Consider the following 22,700-nt stretch of genomic DNA (forward strand, 5'->3'; position numbering starts at 1 on the left):
AGGCTCAGGTGACTCGCTCAGCCAGTCAGCAATTCCCCTGTCTTAGGCTATATGTTTCAATGATCTGAGACAAGTGGAGGCAGGGCAAAGCTAAATGGTGCTGAATTCAAGAAAGTAGCTTTGTGAATGGTTCAACGGTAAGCTTTATTCCAATGAAGTTGTTCTTTTGCCCCGAGTGTTCCTATAGTAGCTATTTTAATGTTTTGAGATGAATTCGATAGAAGGAAATTGTAACATTTAGGTGCCATCTGGACTAATTATAGAATTCACGGGCTCCTAGAATGTTGCAACAATGTGCACTCGATAGCCAACAAGTGAAAAAGAATCTCTTAGGTGTTTGACCCAAAGGTGTGCCAATATTTAGACTCTGGCTTTGCAGGGAGTGTTCCTTTGCACAGTTTTCAAAGTCTTCAAATCTGAAATACTCCCAATGATTGCTGCTCACAAAGTATGGGCTAATTGAAAATATGTGTAGCACTTCAGTCTTTGTATAAAGGCCTGGATTGTTAGTGATAGGACTCAGGGTGGAGATGGCTTATTAATCCATTTATTCTGCCACTTCACATATTTGGTAGGATGGTAATCTTTCATTCAGGTATTTAGACAGCACTTCAGAAGTCACTTCCCAGCTTTCTAAAAGTAAACGTTTGCTGTACCTAAGATGATTTAAGAATTTTCAGAATTCTGTCGCTAAGAAGGGCAGCTCAAAACTGTTTCCTTGTTGTTTATCTAACCAATCGAGTGACATTTAATCACTTTAAAACCTATGGTGATTTCCACATTGGGTAATTTATTAATTTTAATTTTCTTGACCAGCTGAAAGTCTCTTGATTGTACATGTAAAATGAAGATTAAAAAATGCCTTTAATGCTGGCTAACCCAAAACGGGGAACACGCCTTTAACGCTGCGGTATTTGAACAAGATCTTCACTCAACTGTTATTTTGTAGCTCGCGACTAATGGGTTTATTTATTAAGTGCGGCAAGTAACAGGTTTCTTTGACACTTGTGAAAAATGAGCAGTTTATTTTGCCTTGAAAGAGAAATCTTAAGGATTTAGCACCTAACTGCACACAAAGCTAAGTGCTTTCCACGACTTGTGTACAAGATTTGGGCCATTTTGTGATTATCTTAAAATGAGTACAGTTTATTATATTTTGTTTTGATTACGATCTGTTCAATAGTTACAAGATCAGGGGCTGCACACTGGCAAATACTGTATTTACGTATGGATTTTAGAGAAACTAAGCGGTGACATTTATCTGTATATTTGTAGCAATCTGCAGATTCCGTACCCTCTTCATATTCTGTTGAAATGACCAATCAGGTTTGGCTTCTAACGTTTGTTGCCCAGCTGCGAAATTGCTCGCAGGAAGTACTTGAAGAACAATTGTCCTGGTAGTTGTTGTGGTTGCAGAAGCTGCGGAGCGTGCCAGTTTGCATCCTGACAGATTCTAATCGGTCTTGTTGGCAGTTTGTTCTTATGTAAGTGTTTTGCATGATCACTTGGCAGCGAAGTGTTGAGCTCATTTCACCATCTGTGCTGGTGTTTAATAGACCTGTTAGTATATGAAATAAGTCAGTTTCTTGCTGGTGTTAATGGAATTTCCTAATTCTATAAACGATTTCCTTGAACGTGTCATGGGGGGGACATACATTGTACCGCTGTTGGCGTTGCCAAATTCAGGCACAAATTCAGGGCTCTACTTACCTCCTTTTGTACTCACCGAACCCCAGCCAATTTGTCACATTCAAGATAAACGTACATGTAGCTATTTGTGTTTTTTTGTTTGTTTTTTTAAATGTTTGTTATTTGTCATCTTCGTATAAGGTCGATTTTTTTTTTTTAGATTTAACAAACCATTATATATATATATATATTTTGCTTAAAATTTCACTTCTTGCACTACTAGCCCGTTTTAAAAAATGTACTAGCCACTGCAAGCCTAGGCATGGTGACCAGGGTTGAATTTCTACTCGCCATAACTAAATATAAGTGGACATTTTATTTGAGTCCTGATATATGAGCCCTGAGCTCATATTTATTGATCAGAATATGTATAATAATTATTTTTAAAAATCATTACATCTATATTTTTATTTTTTTTATTACATGTATTCTGATCAGTGAAGATAAGCTCAGGAATCATATTTTTAAAATGCAGAGAAAGAGAATCACCTTCAAACTAACTTTTTTAGATATATGGAGTAAAGTCAATTATCGCAGACCAGAGTAAGAGGTTCCTGATCGATAGATTTTATTCTTGGTGGGTGGGTAGTGGAAGTGTCTGCTACTGACTCCTACTGTGCAAGAGAGCAAATGCTCAGTTTGATTTAGTTTTATTTATTTCCATTTTCTAATAATGCATTAACAGGGTGAAGACACATTTTTGAAAATGTATTTCCCCTTTATATAATCAGACACTGCTAAGCAAGTTATGTCATTCTGTTATAAGTAATCACATCTAGAACCTGCTTATCAGAAAAAGCCGTAAATATTAATGCAGCGCGCATCCGAGATTCAGTTACTTTTAAAGTAAATTTCACAGTTTTAGGCCAACATAGGTAAAAATCTCCCAAGTCTGCAATGTTTTCTTTTTGGATTTCCACTGATTTCCAATTAACTAAATAACTCTGTGTTGTGTATGTACACAAATCTACTGCCTTTAAAATGGGCTAGAGTGTGTTACAGACTCCTTGATTTTCCTAACTTTTTTATTTCATCTTAAATGTATTGCATAACAACAATTGATTCACATCGGAGCATCTATACAAAAAAAATAAAATGATCAGGGTAACATTATATATATTCTAATTCTTGCTTGTATATATATATATTGATTTATGTAATCTACACTGTATTAAATACTGTATTATACCGCCTGTAACTGTGATTTATTTCCTTATTAGGTTTATCAGCTGGAAGGGATCCCACTTATTCTGGACAACTGCAGCATTGACGATAACAATCCCTGTATCCTTGCTTGTTGTGTCGCGTGCGAACCTCTGCTATTAAAAATCTATTGTGCGTATTGGCACACCTGGGTTACGCTGGCTCTAGATCAGAAATTTGGTCTTCTGCTTAATGGCGATACGAGTAGATTTTAATCTACCTCCACGTCTTCAGCCCTTATCGCCCACCTGTGTTGATAGATAACTGCTGCCTCCAGGCACGCTAATTACTGAATGGTCCTCTATACAGTCAGACATCTCCTTTGTGATCATGTACACTTATCCTTTTTAACACGACACATGCAATTCAGACAGCAGAAAAACATGCCAAACGTTTCCCCAATATTCTGGAAAGCCACCATTTGGAGCAGAGTGCTTATTCAAATATAAATAACTGGGTTCTACTCTAAAGTGAGAATTTAAAGTGAAATTTAAATTTAAGGTCTAAATAGGTGAAGTGGGAAAAATCTCTGTCAGATATGCTTCAAATTTGGCTACTCTGGCCTTAAATGTGAAATTCACTCGGAAATCACTTTGAAATCTCACTTTAGTGAATAACGCGGCGTTATTTTTAATTTTTTTTGCATCGATATGCAATTTTGTCATGGCAAGATACAAAAACAGAACTCTCAGGATGCTATCAAACTACAGTTCCCATGATGCTTGGCAGTTTATTGCTAAAACCCCAGTTGCTAGCAAAAGGTTATTATGTTTAAAGCATAGAAAAAATTCCATAATGTGACAAAACTGAAAATATAATAATTTATGTAGCAGGGAAGAAATTCTATTTTGCAAACAGTTTCAAAACCACTTCCTGAGCTGGAAGCCTGCTGCAGCTTACAACATGAATCACAGAATGTAAACGTAAATCGCTTCTGCCAAACTTATGCAAATAAGCCGTCTTAAAGAAAAAAAAAAAAAGATACGTTAGTATACATTCAGGTTATGCAAGAACATGTTTAGGGAATTTTAAATATACGTGTAAAATGTGCGGGACATTCCTGGTTACTTTTATTACTCCAACAAGTCTGCATTTACTAGCAGCCCAGGGACTGCCATTTACTATTGTCTAACAGAAATTTGATTGGCTAAAAAATCACACGTTAGTTCTCTTTACCTGCGTTATCCTCAAAATCTTGGTCTTTTTATAGAAATAAATGCATACGAGGGTGGATTTAATCGTCTGGGAGACTTGATTTAAATCATGATTTATAAATCGAAAGACTCATTGTTTCTGGTCGTTATAATCTTTAGTATTTGGAAAAGGTGAACATTTCATACTTAGAATAATAACTTTTTAGATTAGTTTAACAGTTATATCAGAACTGAATTTGTTATATGCCATTAGAATGACATGGATTAAATTATCGCAAGGGGATCTACCTCCAGTTTAACTGCTTAGTCACTGATATTTGGAGAACTACTTAAATAGTTTAATTTAACAATAACTGTATATGGCACACACATTCCTATATTTTCTTAAACATCAGTGTTTGTTAACGGAAGCGGTTAAACAAATATATTTAAAACCTTTTTCTGCAATTCTTTGCTGTGTGATGCGCATGTTTATTCTGCAGAGCTGTAGAAGCCGAATGCCGATCCTGACAGTCATTCATTGGATCGAATGACTCCCTGTGCAAAGAATATGCACATAATTGACATTAGCCATTTTGATGCTCTTATTATTAATGACACCGCCGTAGGTGAATGACAACAATATAAAATATCTCAATATTGAGAGTCTGCTCTTAGAGACGCCAAGCACCATGACCACTTTAAATTACTGAAGTGTTCATGTTACTTGGAGTAACCCTTTCCGGTTACATTGGTCCACTGTGCGTTTATGGATTTGCAGAATAATATTAGGATGAATTTGCATGTTGGTTTTATAATATGTTTGCTGTGAAACGTGCATGTTAACTCTGCAGACACAAGTTAAATTAACATGGATTAATTAAATGAATTTTCCAAAAATATAAATATTACACGAATATACAGCCTCATGCTACATAACGAATACCTATTTCATGCTTAATAACCTTTGTGTCTTAAATAGAAAATTCTTTTGATTTTATTTTTCTCTCCAAAAAGCTTTTTATTAAAAGAAATCCAATTTAAATTAAAAAAAAAATCAGATTTTTATTTATATATATATATTTTTTTTTAATCCACCTTGAACCTTATCACATTACTGACCCAAGGTTTCAAAGGTATCAAGTTTTGGCAATATTTCTAGTGTTTTGAGTGTTTGTCCCAAAGCAAGACTGCAGGGCTGTGTACACATTCGTCTCAGCGAGCCAAAGCGAGTATATTCGTTCGGAACCATCGCTTGGCTCTCTGTGTGTAGAGGAAAAGCTGAGTATGGGCCTGGCACCTTAATCCCAGCAGTCTCTGTAAATGCAATCACCAAGTCCTTTGTTTAGATAGTGGATAAAAATACAGATGATGAAAACACAAGCACACTTTTAGGTTCTCGTCCTCCAGTCTTTGCACCCCCCAGTCCTTTTTTTTTAATGCCTGAAAGACCTCTGAGAAGTAGCTTCAAAATACTTCAGGCTCTTTGGCAGCTGCCCGTATAATTGTGGCTTAGGAAACCTCTGGCTAAAATCTAACCCAAATCTAGTTGCTCTGGTCTACAACAATGGCATTTTGTTTTTGTGCTATGCCAGGAAAGACCATCTGAGCATCTGAATTTTTTTTATTTTTTTTATTTTTTTTTGTTAATCTATTTATTTTTTTGGACTTAAGTTTGCAAACCGAAGCAAAAAAAAAATGTTAGTTTTGAACAGTAGCCAAGAAAAGACACAATATAGTATTTTTTCCCCCATTCCTCTTTCTTTTTATGTAAAAAGATCTGGTTATGGTGAAGTTCCACAGATTTTTTTATTTTATAGGAATGTAAGGTATTTAGTTATTCTGTATTTACTGTTCTATGTCATATACTTTTTTAAGGAACATTTAAAACATTTGTACAAATTGTTCCTACACAAGGGAAGCTTGTGTTGACAAATATGTAAATGTAAACTTTTCACATAATTTTCAGCTGTTTCTTAACACAACTGCTATGTCCCTCCACCAGCCTGTTTGCCTGATCTAAAATATCAGTGGATAGAGTTAGACTGGTCTGCCTATAGCTGCTTCACGTGACCTCTCTGTATGTACCTAGATGGCGCTATAGAACACATATGGTTAAATGGACACTTTAGGCACCATAACCACTTTAGTTTATTATATTGGTTATGGTGCCAGGGTACCGTCATTCACCCATAACGTTACTAATTTTTAAACTGATTAAATAGGCGTTGAAAGAGTGCTAGTTGCTCTATCCGACAAAGAGCTCAAACTTACACTTCTCCACTTTTAGCCTGCGAATGCGGAGGGACTTGCACGCATTGATCCCTGTCTCTGTGAAGGTTCGTGCTGGGGGTGTGTAGCAGACACACCAATCATAATAGACACGATGACTCTCTTTGGGTGTTAACGTGAGTTGGTATGTGAGCCAGGAAGTGGAGTTTCCAGCTCTCTGACAGGGTTTGTGGGAAGGGGTATGAGCTCCACTTTAAAGCAGTATTTTGAAAGACTAACAAATGTATCATATAAAAGGATTCACTGGCATCATAACTACTTCTATAAGCTGAAGTGGTTATGGTGCATAGTGACCTGACATTTTTAATGAAAAACTGTTTCAGCAGTCATCAGGATTAGTACGTCTGTAACTTTACCAAGAAATGGAGTTCGTCCCATAGCTATTTGTTGGCAGCATAACTCTTTCACACTTTACTTTCTATCCTGTATTTTAACAGTTTTTAAGGTTATTCACTAAAGCAGAATTGTGGAGAATCTGCAGTACAACTGTCAATTTAAAGGACACCCCAGGCATCAACACAAGATAAGTGCATATTTATGCTGTGTTTTTCTCTACATTCCAAACTCGTTAGTTTTGCTGATTGTTTTGTCACTTGTTAAACCTTAGAACAGTTAAAAAAAAAAAAAAAAAAAAAAACGATGGAAAAACGTTTACACAATAGCAGGTGATTTTCAATGTTTTATTTAATGGTATAAATTCCAGAGGAGTGACAATCTGCTTTTAAGTCTATTACTTGGATACTTTGTGCACGTATACACAAATTGAACCGAAACAAGGCCATTTATTTTATCAACTCATGTGATGTGTGTTTTATATAGACAATCAGGTAAACATTACATTTAAGGATTTGTAACCTACAGGGGAAGCCAGGGAAAATCTAATAAAATCCGGACTTTTTCCAGTACCAAACGGCTGAAATAGATTTAAAGCCACAGTGCAATGTTGCATGTAACTTGCAGGCGCTCCATACGTCAGCCATGTGGTGAGAGGTTTGTTTTGATAGCTTCTGCCATGAACTTTAGTAAGGTTTCTGTTCTGCGACATGCAGGTGTTTTGCAGGGCTGAGATGCATGTGGTCGAATTTACAAGGAATTATAAGTTTGGAAGCGCAGGCTTGTCCTCTCCATTTCCTGGTTAAGTCCTTCAGAACATCGCTGGTCTGGAGTCACCGAGATGCAGCTGAGCTGTCTGTGTGATTCAACCTATAGATATCTGTACGCAGGGTGCCCACACAGAGTTATTCTTTATGGGTGGTCTGGCTACCACATTTTCAAGGAATACAGCGTATGGTACACCACATGAGAGATACACAGATGCCCTAATGTATATCATTTCTGTCACCGCAATGTCAAAAAAAAAAAAAAGATCGTGATGCATTGTCCATAAAAGACCCAAACATCTGCTACTGTGATCATTAACCCATTCATTACACAGTCATTTAAAGGGACAGTCCCATGAGACACATCTAGCTGATCAATATAATCGTGTCCCTGGGAAAGGTTCCGTGTGAGCGGTGAGAGAGCTCTCTTGGTGGTAATGTTCCCTGATAAAACAAGCTTGGCTTTATTGCACAGTTTATATTCTGTGATCATAATGTAAAATATATTCTTTGTAAATCTGTTCACTTTTATCTCCCATCGCCCATTGGGTTTTTTTGTTTTTTTAATTCCCCCCAAAATTAAAAATTAAAGTGTTGTTGAGTGTTATTTGCACGTATAAAGTACAGATGGATTTTTTAAAATGTATTTATAATTCTTTTTTTGTTGAGCATGGTATTACAGACATGCCATGACAGCTATTGCAAGGTAAAATGAAAATCTAGCAAAACAATTGCATAGCATATTAATTACAGTGCACATTTTATAGTAAAAAGTAGAGAGGCTAAGCATTCATATCCAGATACTAGGTGAGACTGTTGTTTTTGTCGAGGGTAAAGTTTCTAGATATGATGAGTTAGATGCATAGAGTTACATCATGAGTTGCTTGGTTTGCAAAGCTGCTGGTAGTAGGCCACCAGAATGTGCCAGTGGGGACCGGAATAACCCCCACTGGTCTGGGGGGTGGAGGGGAGGGTGGAACAGGGCTCAACAGTGTGTGCTTTCCAGACCCTGGCAGAGGATCCCCCGCCTCGAGTATGTCCACAGACTGCAAGGGTTGTACACTCCGCAGTTGGGTCAAAGTGGTCCACACGCTTGACAGGGTGCCCCTCAATGGCAATGTGCTGGATTGTACCAATAAATTGCTTGCTAATGTCCAAGACTAGGCTTTGTAAAAGGTTAGCACAAGGAGCTCCAGTTGCTTGCGACCATCCCCGCCCCCTGTACAGGTGGATTTTTAATACTTCTATTAAGACCTTTAATTCCTGTGTAGGAACTGACTTCTTAACTAGCCACACACGTTATTCTTGTATCCTTGCCTTAAAAAGGTAGTCAGTAATATTTAAACAAAACAACACAATCTGTTCTAAATGTACATGGGGCATATTCACCAAGTCACATCTACTGTCTGAGTAAGCCTGCTATTTATAAATTAGTCGAAATACACAAGCTCATGCAGAAGGCATTTATTTGTTAATTTTTTTTTTTTATCTAGAATAATCCAGAAAAAAAAAAAGTGAAAATGCAATAGATGTATAAACTCTGCAGAACCATCTGCACATTACAGACACTGACTACCCATCTCTGGTGTCCATATGGGGCCAGTAGAGATGCATCTATTTATATAATTGTGATTAATAACTTGGATGGTTGTCCAAATGTACATGATGGCTGCCTTTCGGTGCATAATCTCTGGGTATGGCATTGTGACAAAGTACTATATCTGCTAAAAACAACACAGCTGTAACTACTGCAGTAGTTCTGTCCTCTCTAGTACCAGTGTATGGTTTTTTTATCATCTTATGTTAAGGTAGAAACTATTATTGGCATATTTTAGTCTTTTTGCTAGGTGCATGGTTGGGATCGTCTGCTAACACCAGCCTATGTGATTAAAATAATTTCTCCTAATGATGTGACACTGCAAATTACGTATGAATGTGTCTTTCTAAATTGCCCCATTGTAATGCCGAGGGTAATTTGTAATTGTTGATTAGGAGGTGGGTAATTGTGAAGGTACACCACACCTGTTCCTACAGATTGTAAAGCTAAAAGAAACCCCTATCTCCTTAAAACACGTTGTTAGGCAGCAGACTCGAGCTTAACCACAGAGAAGAGAAATTCAACTAGGCCAGATTATGCATGCGTGGTATGTGTCTGATGTGGGCACCAATTCACTAGAGTCTGTACGAGGCCATCAATTGACTCTCATACGGAACCACAAATTGGCCTGAAAGTCCCGAGCGTTCAGATCTGGTTAAGTATTCATTAAGCATCATTTTCATCCTCAAATTTACTTTATTGTAAGTCAAAACCAGAGAGTGGAAGCCCATAAGCACACTGTTTGAGTTTGAATACAAAGTGTGATCCAGAGATTATCTGTGAGAGTGAAATTTATTTTTATTTTCGTACCACAGCTTATTTAGAGGCCGCCCAGTCTGGCAGTCAAGGGGTAACAAATTGAGCTATTGACTTACTGAACTGTGCCATTACCCTTCATTAGCACTGGTGATGTCTTAGCGCCTAGTTACAGAATTAAATTTCTTTTATTTACTTAATTTTTGTCAAATGCCTGCAAGACGGATGCTTGTGCTAAGATCAGCTATGGAGAAGACTCTGTGAGCACCGTGACCACTGAAGCCTATTGTAGTGGTTATGGTGCCAGTACATTATAGTGCAGTATTTTTTTTTTTAAATTCTTTATTTTGGTAGTGCATTGTTAAGTACATATGAAGCATAAACATGTCAATATAGATCAGCAGAGAGTGTAACAGGCAGTACAAATTATACACGTTGAGAGTACTGCACTTTTTAAAAAAAAAAAAAAAAAAGGAAAAGAACATATTCATATACAGTGGTGCTCAGCGTTTTGGGTGGAGAAGAGTAAAGAGTATATTCTCATAGGCTTCGCACCGATTATGGTTATGTGGTACAAAGATTCAGTATGAAGGTGATGGGCCGATTACAGCTTGCTGGTGGGTAGGAAATCTAGACCTATAAGTAAATCTGCATGTAGACTGTAGATGCGCGTTAGGTAAGGCCAGTATGTAAGCTAGCAGCTATAATTGAGCATATCTAGTAGAGCGGTAAACCATGCTATAATATGTAGTTAGAGGTGGTACCACCTTTATGAGACCTGCCTCTCTGTAGATGTTAGCTTGGGACCAGGTATAGGTCTTGGGTTATATCTAACGGTTTCCGCGTTAGGGTGGCAGTAGTGTGGGTGGTGCCCTCGTCTTTTCAGGGAGGGGGTGTTGTCTGCCTTCGTGCAAGGCCGACCTCTCGGTGGAGGTGTTGCCCCTAACTTACGGGGTGGGGGGGGGGGGGGGTTTAGCGATTCGGTGACTGAGTGTGTGTGGCTGAATCGAACCGGACTAGGTCCATAGGATGCATCCCGTTATGGGTGCCTGGTTATGTTTTAGTATGCTTACTCTCCCTCCTCCTGAGTGGCCCAGGTCGAGGATCGTGTCCTCGTGTGGGAGATCCTGCAGTGATAAGCAAAAATATATATAGAAAAACATACGGTGAAAACAAGTGTATAAAAACATAGCGTTAAAACTTTGCAACTGTGCAGCCTAGAGCTGCTGGTAGAGTGAGTCCCTTCATTGGGTTCAGGTCGTCCAGCGGGTCATCGTTTGCAGTTCTTGGTACAAATGGTGTCACATTGGATGGGTCCCATCCGTGGATGCGGTTTGGGTCCGTCGGAGCTGCCGTCACCTCCTGTACATCCAGAGCCGCAAGGAACGTAGGAATATCAGTCCCTGTGGTTAGTTTACGTATATTCCCTTTGTGTGTAACAAGAAGCGAACGTGGGGGTCCCCACCTGTAGGGCACTCCTGCCGCCCGCAGTCGGGCTGTGATGGGGGTCAGGGACAATTGTGAGTCCTCAAATGTAATCGGGGTCTTGTTCCTTACCGCAGCCATTATTTGCCCCTTGTCTTGAGGTAGTGCGCAGCGGAGTATGACATCGCCTGATGTTGTGGTGTTGGTAGCGGTGGGCGTCGGTAGGCGATACATCCCAGCGATGTTGACTTTTTTAGCGGTGGCGAGTGACAGCACTGTGGCTAGTAATCTCCTTACATAGTGAGGTAGTTCCTCCTAAGGAACGATGGCTGGGATGCCCCTTATTTTAATATGGCTGCGTCGGTACCTGTCCTCCTGCGTTGCCACCTGTATTGACAGAGCCTGTTGGGCTGCCTGAAGTTGGGCTATAGATGCTTGTATGTTAGAGGTGTCTTGGTGCAGCTCTTGAACGTCTGCTTCTGTAGCTGCCAATCTGCCTGTGAGTTGTTGCATGGAGGATTTCAGGATGGGCAGGTCAGTAGCAAGTAGGCCCTGAATATCCTTTAACATAGCGGATAGGACTTGGAGGTCCTGTTTAGTTGCAGGCTCAGTGGTACCTGCAGATGCTGTGGGCTGTGGCTGTGTGTCCACTTCTGGGCTTTGTAGCTGGGGTGCTGCAGGGGCAGTTGTGTGGGGAGGCCCTGGTGAGGGTGGGTGGTCGGAGGCCGCCATAGTGGCTGAGGTGTGCCGCTGGAGCATAGCTCCGATGTCCCTCTGGTCGGGTACATTACCGGGTGTGGGTTTCTGGTTTCTGCGCCCCATGGATATACTGGCAGTCGTTGTTTGGGGCGACCACAGCTCCGCTGCGTTTCCGTCAGGGTCCCCGCCCCAGAGATACTCGAGGTCGCGGTATGAGGGCTTGTAGTAGGCCCCAGTTTTGCGTTTTGCCTTTAGGTGCTTCGGGGAGTACTGGAAGGGCATCTGTGGGTTCAGCGGGGTGTCCCCGGGCTGTGTCTGTTGTTTGCAGGGTCGGATGGTTGCTTGGTACCGAGATATTATCGGGATTGTATATTGCACTTGTGGAGCTTGGAGAAATGGCGTCCGGTGCGGTTCAGTGCCAGGCTCCGCCCCCTAGTGCAGTATTTTTGTATGACTTTGTTTTCCAGTTGATTTGATACAAACCAGAGTAATTCCCAACACTTAAGCCCATCCCTCTACTTGTGACATCATAATGAGGACATTTTATTTCCTCAAAACCCATCCACGTTCTTGTACAGAGTACCCTCACACAGATCCTGCTTTGATCTGATGATGCCAAAAGGGGACAGATTCAGGTGTGTTGTAACCAAAACGCTATTGCTTTTTGCTGCACTTGAAACATTTTATACACTTTGTTTCAGATTATGACATTGCTAGTTATCAGGGTATGTGGATGCTGGGGATTTCTCCTTAATTTTCAAAATTCGCTGGAAATGTTTGACATAAAAAAACCAAGGGACTACCCCGATAGACTTCTAATGATAAAATAAACTCTACTGATGCAAGCTCTATTGAACGTGGTGCTCGGAGTGTCTCAAGAAATTGTTTATATCACTTCCCAAGTGAATTCTACAACACTTGATTAAAAAGCAGGTTTTTGCTGTCATGTCAGTCTGTTAGAAAAGCAAATGGCTGTTAAGTCCACTCTTTTCCTATCACTACATAGAAATCAGAGTGCACATGAAAATGTGTATTGATAGGATTTGTTACACATTGGCCATGTTCTTTTATAAATTTAAATCTTTTATACTGAATCCATATTCAGTACTACCAACATTCTTCTCGTTTTATTTGAGGTTATTCGATATTAAGCTTCCAATTTGAATGTCAGAAAGACACTAGCTCTCTATGATCTAACTTTACCTTCTAGCGTTGATCTTTGGAGCTCTGCTGTGGATGAAGCAAAATTTTTATTACACTTATTAACTTTTTTTTTTATTATTAATTCTTTATTTTTGTTGTGCATAAGTTTTTTAACAGTCGATTGTGAGGTACCCCAACGGCATTCCTCCAACGCATAGGATACAATTTAACAGAGAGGTACATACAATATCTAGCACAAATTTTGTGTTTGAAGGTAGTTGAGCAGAAACACGATAGGAAGTAAGCTTATTTAACATTAAACGTGTCGCATCCAATAATATCATTAATAACAGCGTTAATCTAGGTTATGAAAAGACATATCTGGCTTACAGTTTCACAACGGCACGGAAAAACGGTTTAACATTAGTTAGGTATTGGAGGGTGTTGCGCATTTTCTTCTATATACAGTAATGTCGCTTTGTCAGATATTTGCTCCTGCGACGTATATCAGTAGTGAGGTGCAAGGTGAGTTAGGACAGAAAAACATAAGTGGCCTAAAATAGCATGGATTAACCAGGGGCCGCGACCATAGGTTAGTGCGGCATGACATAGGCTTATAAGACTAACACAGCTTAGGTGGGCGGTTATACGTTTGGGGTTGTATTAGTAAGGCCTTAGATGATATTAAAGGTCACACAAATCTGACATTTTACGAGCTTATCTGAACATTTGGTTCGCACGAGTAAGATAATAAAATAAAATAAATTAAATAATAGGGGAAAAAAAAAATTAAATAAATAAAAATAACCCAGTTTTTAACACACTGTTTAGTAGCTCACAGCGTGCCCTAATGCTGTTTAGTGTACATAATGTGGGCTAACATGCATGTAGCTGGGATGTCTCTGACATAATATTAATTAAGATTAAACTTTTATGCATTATGTGTGGAGTGAAGAAGACTCAGTTAACCTTAAGTGGGATCAATAAAATAACAGTTTTAGCTTTTAAACTTGCTATCATTTTGCTTTTTTGTCGCTGGGTAGTTTGTAGCCTCGGTTATAGTCCCTGTCCAAAGACAGATTACGGCTGACCTCCAGCTCCCGCAGTTTCAGTAGTCATCCGATTCCCCGGCTGGGCTTCCACCTTCCTTGTATGCAATGTCCACGATTTTCCCGCCTGGGTGAGAGTCGGTCAGTCTGCAACCGGCTGGTGCCCTTGAACAGTCCGTTTAGGTCCTCAGGGTGGCTTGGCTGGGTTTTCCACGCTGTAAGGTGCCCCGAGGTCTCCTCGGCTCGGTTCTCAGCCGGAGGGCCGCGGTGGGATGTCGCTGCTTTGGCGCGTTTCTTGTTGTGTAGTCTTGGGGCCTTTCCGATTGTAGGTTTGGTGTCTGGGGGTCCCGGTGCCTTCGTCTGACCTCCCCTCCACTTGAGGACCTGTGCACCCACCAGGGCTTTCCCACGTTTCGCGGCAGGAGGGTTTGCTTTACGGCGTTGCCGGTCTGGAGCCTTGCCTGTTGGTGGGGGCTGAGCGCTCGGTGGCCGCTTTCGTGGGGTGCCACTTGTCGGCCTGTGCGTGATGGGAGCCTTTAACACCTGGTTCAGCTTTGCCCAGAAGTCCGCAAAAGCTTTGTCAATCCTGGTCGCTGGTGAGGTTTGGGTTGTAGCTGTAACAGGCGTTGCACACGTGGCACCCGCCATGTTGAATATGTCGTTGTGTGTCCCGCTTGTAGAGGCCGCCTCGCGACGAGGCTGATCACCGCTGGGTTGCCTCTGGGACCGGGATACCCCCCGCCGGTCCATAGGGGGGGGCTACGGGGCTCTGGGTGGTGTCGACCGCTGCTCCCTAGGAGATCCCCAATGTGAGATCGCCCGCTTCTCCTTGGCTCACCAGGCCGCAGGTCAGACATCTTACTTTCCGGGGTACCAGTCGCTTAGTGTTCAGTATGTCTGCTGATGTTGGGTCCCGTTGCCGTGTATGAGGATAAGCTGATTTATTGCTTGTCTTTCTCGTTCGATTTTGGGCAGGAATCCTCAGTTTTTAGCTCAAAATTCAGGAGCTCTTGCGAGACACGTCTGCCCAGCATGGCAGTCAGGCCCCGCCCCCCTTACACTTATTAACTTTTTTAATTTCTGCTACGCTATATATTTTATTTGTAGGTAAATATTCTGTATGAGTCATAGTATATATATATTTTCCTCGTTCAGCCTACTTGTTTGTTCCAGTAGTCTGCATTCCTCTTGTAGGTCTGGTATGGCTTTTCTATTGAGCTAGCGGCTCTTCCAAGCTCTCACGGAAGATGTTCACAGAAGGCCACATTGTCCAGTGTTGCCTGGGAAGTGACACCTCGATGTGACCTGTACAAGAGGGTTGAGAATAACAGCCGCCTTTAGGCCTTCTTATCCGTAACTGCGCACTTTATTCCAACAGCTTCTCGTTTCCTTTTGTTAATGTGAGGGATTGTTGTCTTTAATTACGGATTGCTCTTAGTCACAGATTCGTTCTTAAACTTGGACCCGTTGGAGCTTTTTTCATTCATGTGAACAGATAATGCTCAGGCAATCAAAACAAAACCTATTCACTTCTGTGTGAATTAAAGAGCTGATGGTGAATGTGATCCAATGTAGCACATTCATGATAAACAGTCTGTAATCCCTTGTTGCTGGAGCTCCATCAACACAGGTCCTTGAGTAGTGAGATCTCTGTACATTGTGACTCTTCTTGGATGAATTACCAAGTGTGTGCCACAAAGGGTGCATTTGTACGATGTCCGCATAATCATGCCTTGTTGACTAGAGCTGGGTTAAGTGAGCCAACTGCTGATACACACTGTCTATCGATCCTCGAGGAGCTTTGTGTTTGAAATCTTTAACTTGGAGCCGGATTTATTTAGCCTTTACACAAAGAGTATTATACAATGAGCCTCCTATCCCAGTGCTAGCCTCCACCATTTTGTCATGATATATGACCGTTATTATTCATCTTTTAATTATTTGTTTGCGCTTATTTCACAAGTAAGTACAAATACTGCCACATCTGTAATAAAAATACTGCCACTTGTTTGTTACACCCCACCCCAGCATTCAGTTTTATAATATAGAGCCCCCCAGCCATCTTGTTCTACGTAGAATGGAAGTTAGTTACTTATATAGACCACGCAGCCAAATGATGCTAGAAGCTTAACCTGGCTAGGATTTGCAGTTGTAAACGAAAGGTCAGGGACCCAAAGCTTACTGTGTTTGGATAGAATATAGCAGGACCGATTTGTTTTTTTTATTGCAGTATCAGATGTAGATTGCTATAATGGACTCCAAATTCAACTAAAAAGTCTATAATCCCATAATGTGGTATATATTTGGTATAGTGACCAAAGCGTTTCTAAATTTTCCTTATGTTTGGGGAAAAAGGCCTTTTTGGCTCTTTTTCTATCTATTTAATCCACTTTCTTCAAAGTGCATATATACAGATAGGGATTTCTTTTTATACCCTACATGTATACATAACACAAGTATGAATACAATTCATACAGATGCATTTTATTTCACTGTTTTGCAAATAATAATTTCTAAACAACTAGTTACACCCCCCCGGCTGTCAATCAGACAGACAGTCCTGTTACTTCCTGGTTGTTTAACTCAGTGGAGCAAAACTCAAGAGGCAGAAATTGCTCAGAGCACCTGCCTTGCAAAAACATCTAATTGAGCTGCATTAGAAAGTCTGTGATTAGACAGACACAGAAGGTCTGGGTGGGGTTAGAAGGGGAGGGCTTGCAAAGGCTGCAGAAAAGAGAACTGCAGCTTTTTTCAGCTATTTTTCAGATATATCCCCAATGTAAAAATACATAATTCAGTTTTCATTGGGGGTAGAGTTACTTAAGTTGTTTTTTTTTTTTTTATTTGGGCTGTGAAGTATTACTCGTTAGGGCAAAAGCAGAAGGAAGAGAAGTAAGCATGTTTGTACAGATTGACAATGCATAAAATTCAGGGGCACATGTTTCACCTGACAGTTCTATAAGACTGACTGAATGGGGGATATTAACCTAAAAAATCAGCAGAGATTTCTGGGAATAAAGGCGCCCTTAAAGCAACCTGTTTCCCAGGTACGTTGGAAGTCCATGAAGCTAGGGGATATATGATCCTTGCCCAAATATAGGACTGTCCGTTTATACCACTTTATTTAAACCTGCTGAGTTGGTAACATTGTAAGGCAGGCTTCCTCAAACTCCAGCCCTCCAGATGTTGCTGAATTACAACTCCCATGATTCTATGAATGAAATAGATAGGCTGAGAATCATGGGAGTTGTAGTTCAGCAACATCTGCAGGGCCGGAGTGTGGGGAAGCCTGTGGTTAAGGGTTAATTGAGGAACAAATATAATGTTTGATTTTATTAATCAGTTTGCACATTTTAGCAAGCGGCTTCTGTGCTTTGCTTTTTTCCCCTTTCTTCGTATGTGCATTTTCACGAATAAGAAAAAAACCCAAAATAGGATTTCCAAAATACTAAGCCAACATGTCGTGGGGGTAACGAGGATCCTACGCAGCACACATTAAGGGGAGGCCTCATTTTGAATGGGGAGAGGGGTGCTGTAAGGAGTTTTAAGTCCTTGTTTCAAAAAAAAGAGAGAAAAAAACATGGAGAAGAATTATCCAATAATAACAAAATATATACGCAAAATAATTAGAGGGGAAAGAAAATGTTCATGGAGTATTTTTAGAGTTGAGTCCTTCCAAAATGCTATCAAATTTAAATAGCTTTTCCAAGCAAACTGGAAATTAAATAGAATTGCTCTTTTGCCCCGTGGATTCCTTTATATTTTTCAAAACTTAGTTGAAGAGGGGAAAAGATTTTATGTAATCTTTTGATGTGTTTTTGCCACTGTAGTAAGGCAGTAAGGATTGCGTTCCATGCAGTATAATTAGCAAATAGTAGTGCCTAGATACAGAAAGCAAGAAAGACGTGGACACATCCTCGCCAGTCTCATTTCTTTTTATGCTTGGTCAAATAAGTCTGCAATGCACTGGGCATTATGGATGTATGACCATGTTAAAGGAACACTTTTAAAATGTAACAGGCTCCATAAAATGCCTTTTATTGAAGCATATTAAAAACATGTTCCCTGTTTGAGGGGGTGGCTTTAGAGAAAAAAGCTACCCCCCATCGCATTTCACATACACAACAATAGGTACCTGTTAGATTCCATATGATCTGCCACAATGAAAACGTTATCCATTGTAGCAGATAACTATGAGGAACAGTAATTTGCATGAAATGCATTCTTCGTGCCTTTGTAGAAAGCTGTTGACTATAGATTTATTTAGGTACCATAAATGAGCATGGTATCCAGACACTTTTTATAATATTATGATACTGTAAACAGAGATTATTTAATCCTAGTGCATATATTATGAAGCCCACTCGCTGGTGCTTGTAATACAGCTCTCCAACAGGAGTCCGTGGAGTGTGAAATTCAGATGTTTTACGTATTTCTATAGGTTTTACGAATATAGATTTACGCAATATATTTATTTTCTGGATTTCCTCTTTATATATTTTTAAATACACTTTATTCTATAATTGTTTTATGTTTTGACTGCTTAGTCCAGTTGACAAAATTTGCCTACTCTGTTATCCTGTATAGGTTTGAAGCTTATATAATATCAGAGCTCAAAATGTCCACTCACCGCAAGCCTGTGGGGTATGAGCTTAACTCTGGTAAATTGGGAATTCGCCACTGGTGAGGGCGATATGGACCCTCCATGCTTGCCGTGACTAGTAACTTTTAATGCCAGGCATTTAAGGATTATATAGATAGAAAGATATAGATATATATATATAAATAATTATTGTGATTATGTGTGTATGTATGGTTCTATGTGACGAAACGTGCAAACATGTCTAGCGTACACAGCGGTAAAGCTCATTTGGATTTTTAACATGTAGTATTTTTCCTGTTTCCAACCTGTGTGGTTTTGTTAGTATTATTAGTGCTGTTCACAGTGGAATCGTCGATCTGCAGTATGTGTTTAGAATTGAAATATGTGTGGCATTGGGGACATATCACAGGCTTAGTGGTTTTGCACTGGCTGTTGGAATGTTATTTGTGTATGTGGGTGCGTGGTTTGCCGACAAGACTGTGAATTGCAGCATAATGAGCAGTGAAAGTGGACAACGTGTTCCCGTTTTACCATCAAATAATATGTAAGAAAAAATTTGTGGAAAATCGTTTACGCATGTTTTTGACTTGATGATATAAATTGCACGTGTTTTTAATATGATTTAAACAGGGCGTAGCTATCTGGAGCATCTTTACGTTGACATTTCTTTTAAAATCACAGCTACAACTGACTATAACTTATTTATATGTGATTCATTTCGGCGTTTATACCAAGACATTTTCTTTTATATCTTGTTTTAAAATATAGCATCTCATTATAATGGTTCCGCTACCCCATGTCAAAAGTTAGTGTTTCAGAAAGATGGAATCCAGTCAAGACATACGAAAACAAAGTAGGGACTACCTTGTCTTAGTATTTTTCCTCCACTTGACAAGCTTGTCATTTCCAGGAGCCGTCACCAGTGATCGCTGTAGGAAAATAAGGCTCTTTTATGAAGGATCTCACAGTATCTTCAATAGACCTTAATGCTGGACTCTTGCACATGCTGAGGTCGGCTTCTGGCAGCTGCCTTATCAGGAGCTGAAGAAGAGCAGCAGGAAGTGGATGTGAATCTCACTTTTGCCTGACTCCATGGCCAATGGACCACCAGCAGCGATGTCCCCATCGGAAGTCTTGCAAATTATGCAAAGACCCCAGAAAGTGAAAGAGCCACTTTAAGATTTTTTTTTTTAAATCTTGAAAAATTCCTTGCCTATGTTTCCCCACTTCCACTTTCTGACAGCCATCTTTATTCACCTTTGGCGCGTTGGCGAATATTTCGCAGCAGCCTATTGCTTTTTGCAGTTCCAAATGACGGAGCATTGGGACTGGTAACTGCGCTAAAAGGGCTGTGGGAAAGATAGACAAGGGATTTCTTAAACCATTTAAAATATGCATGAATTTAAAGAAAATAGAAGTGATCTAACGTATGTTAACAAATAAAAAAGGTCAGTGTAACAAAATCCTTGGATTTAATGATGGTTGCTCCCCTTCTGCAATGTTTACCCATAAGCACGTTTTGTGATTTATGCTTTCCAAGGGTTAGATGGATCCTGCAACGTCTACTGTTGAGCAATTGTATAACGCATGTTTAAATATCATGTATTTACTAAGAATCCTTCTTTAATGTCATCAAAATGCAGTTAGAACAAAGGTCCAGGCACTCCAGAATCCAAGAAAAAAGGCAATTTATTAAACCCACAGCCAAGTCACAACGTTTCAACCTATACGGTCTTTATCAAGCTTGACCTTTGTACATTTGTTCTATCAAGTAATTGGTTTCTTGGTACTGAGACCGGTCTGGTTGCACCCAGATTGATATTACTGAGGGGATTGAGTGCAGTTCCACATCCCTATCTTTTGCCAATATCAAAATGCAGTAAGACTGAACTAACAGTATTGTAACATTGCAGGGATGGTATATTGTAAACTCCAGCCACAAACGGCAACGATGCATACCACACACAATGTCAAAAAATATACATTTTCCCTTACAGACAGACACAAGTTTTGTTTTTTTGTTTTTTGTCTCACCCTCTAGAATTAGGAATTGGTTAGTTTTTGGTTGATGACAATAATGACTAATCTTGCACTCCTGATGCTCGCAGGTGACCGAACATGATGGGGAATATAGTTCACAAATATCCAGTAGATTTAGCTTAGTTATCACTGGCTTATAATACGGTGTTAAGGACCTGAAGGCCAAGGCCACAGCCTGAATTATGACAGGCTACAAGCTGTGAGAAGGATCTGCTAACAGACGGTCCTGGTGAGCAGGTCCACGCTGCAGTATATTCTTCCTTGGCTGGTAGTTGATCGCGTTCAGTAGGAGCTGAAATGACAGGCCCGCAGATAACAATAATATTTAAAGAAACACTTAATGTTGGGAATACACAGCTGTTTCTTTAGCAAGATCATGGCTGGAAACGGTTAAAAAAGAGCAAATTCATTGCAAAGTGTCCCTAAACATTCATACCATACAAGTTTTATGGATTTGCTCCCCGAAGATTTTTCCAGATAAGGACAGCAGACTAGGTAGTTCTCCTTAGTGTTTCTTCTTTTTGAGATACGGTTTTTTAATACTTTTTTTCAATATACTGTAGACTGCACATACAGTGTTTTTATTTTTGAGTAAATTCAAATGGTGAGCTGACTTTGTAAGCAAATTAACAGCAAATTAAATGAAAGGTTACAGGTAGACAAGGCCAGCCATAAATGGTCAATTTTGTTATGTGTCGTTAGCTGTGTATATTATACGTAATATTTCAGTAGGACTTACATGCACTGTTTATCTTAAGTGAACTGCATTAAAAAATATATATTTCTAAATTTCTATCCAGCTGAAAAAGTACTCTGCCTCCCGGAAACTTCCAGATTGGCCGGCCTCCCAACTGTCCTACTTTAGGCTGGACTATCCCGATTTCGGGATTCTGTCCCACATTCATTGACACCAGGGAGCTGTCTCAGGGCAGCACAGCGTGAGCGCATCATTAGAACTTTAAGAGAACTTTCTGTTGTCCTCTATGTAGGGGGTTGGCCAGGATGCTTTGTGAGCATAACGTGGCTGATGCCATGCTCACACGACCCTTCAGTGGGCAGGTTCGCCTACTTTCATGGCAGGCCTTCAAGTTGTCACTGGTGAAGCTTCCTCGGAAGGCCTGTCCTGTTGAGAGGTATGGATTGGTATTTATCACTAAGTATTAATTTATCACTGCTCTTTATTTTATTATTGCTCATAGTGGGATGTTTGTCTCTTTAACATATATTTTAATTTCCTTAAATGTTGGCTTCAGTTCTGAACCAGTGGGCAGTGTACGCAATTCGAAACCTCACCGAAAACAACGAAAGAAATCAGGGGCTCATTGCGTCAATGGAACGTCAGGGTTTGGCAGACACATCGCTACTGAAGGGTTTGGGGTATGATGTGGAAGAACGGGACGGGAAACTGGTTCTAAAATCTACAAGGAAATCGTAAAGGACTGCAAAACGAGAAAATGTGAACATTTGTCGCCACCGTTTATACATATATTACGTTTTTCATCAACATCATGGGAGAATAGATCCTGTTATAAATTTTTTTCTTAACTAGCAAACAATGAGCAAAGAACTAATTTGATGAAGAATTTCACGAATAATGTGCATGTTTATGTACAAATCAAGTAAATGATATATTTAAATCTATACTGTGTATTGGCAAAATCTCCTTTACTGTTTAGATACAGGTCTCAGCTCTAAGATGTTGCCCAGGGCGTTTTGGGAACCTCGGTTGTTCTAGCTTATCCACCTATGCCAACGTTATGATAAAATCCATACCTACCAACTGTCCTAGGTTAGGGAAGACAGTCCCAATTTGGGGCAACAGTTATTTAACCCCATTTTGTTTTCTTTCTGGTTCTTGATTTTTGACTCACCCAATTAAAATCCCTGAATATCAGCAGAGTGTTTCTGTACATGCAAGGATGCTTCTCCATCGCTCTTCACATGCCCAGCTTTATTTGAGTGGCAGGACAG

The 22,700-nt window shown here is 40.0% G+C and overlaps 1 protein-coding gene across 1 annotated transcript in view; it reads left to right on the forward strand.

Annotated features, from left to right (window-relative positions):
- Nucleotides 1-22,370, forward strand: part of ATXN10 (ataxin 10) — a 124,359-nt gene extending 101,989 nt beyond the window's left edge. The window contains exons 10-11 of the mRNA XM_063446747.1: nucleotides 2,910-2,973; nucleotides 21,983-22,370. Coding sequence (XP_063302817.1) covers nucleotides 2,910-2,973; nucleotides 21,983-22,164 — 246 coding nt within the window. The 3' untranslated portion in view covers nucleotides 22,165-22,370. The remainder of the gene's footprint in view (nucleotides 1-2,909; nucleotides 2,974-21,982) is intronic.
- The last annotated feature ends 330 nt before the right edge of the window (nucleotides 22,371-22,700 follow it).

This window comes from Pelobates fuscus, chromosome 3, assembly GCF_036172605.1.
Source record: "Pelobates fuscus isolate aPelFus1 chromosome 3, aPelFus1.pri, whole genome shotgun sequence".
Classification (NCBI taxonomy): Eukaryota; Metazoa; Chordata; class Amphibia; order Anura; family Pelobatidae; genus Pelobates; species Pelobates fuscus.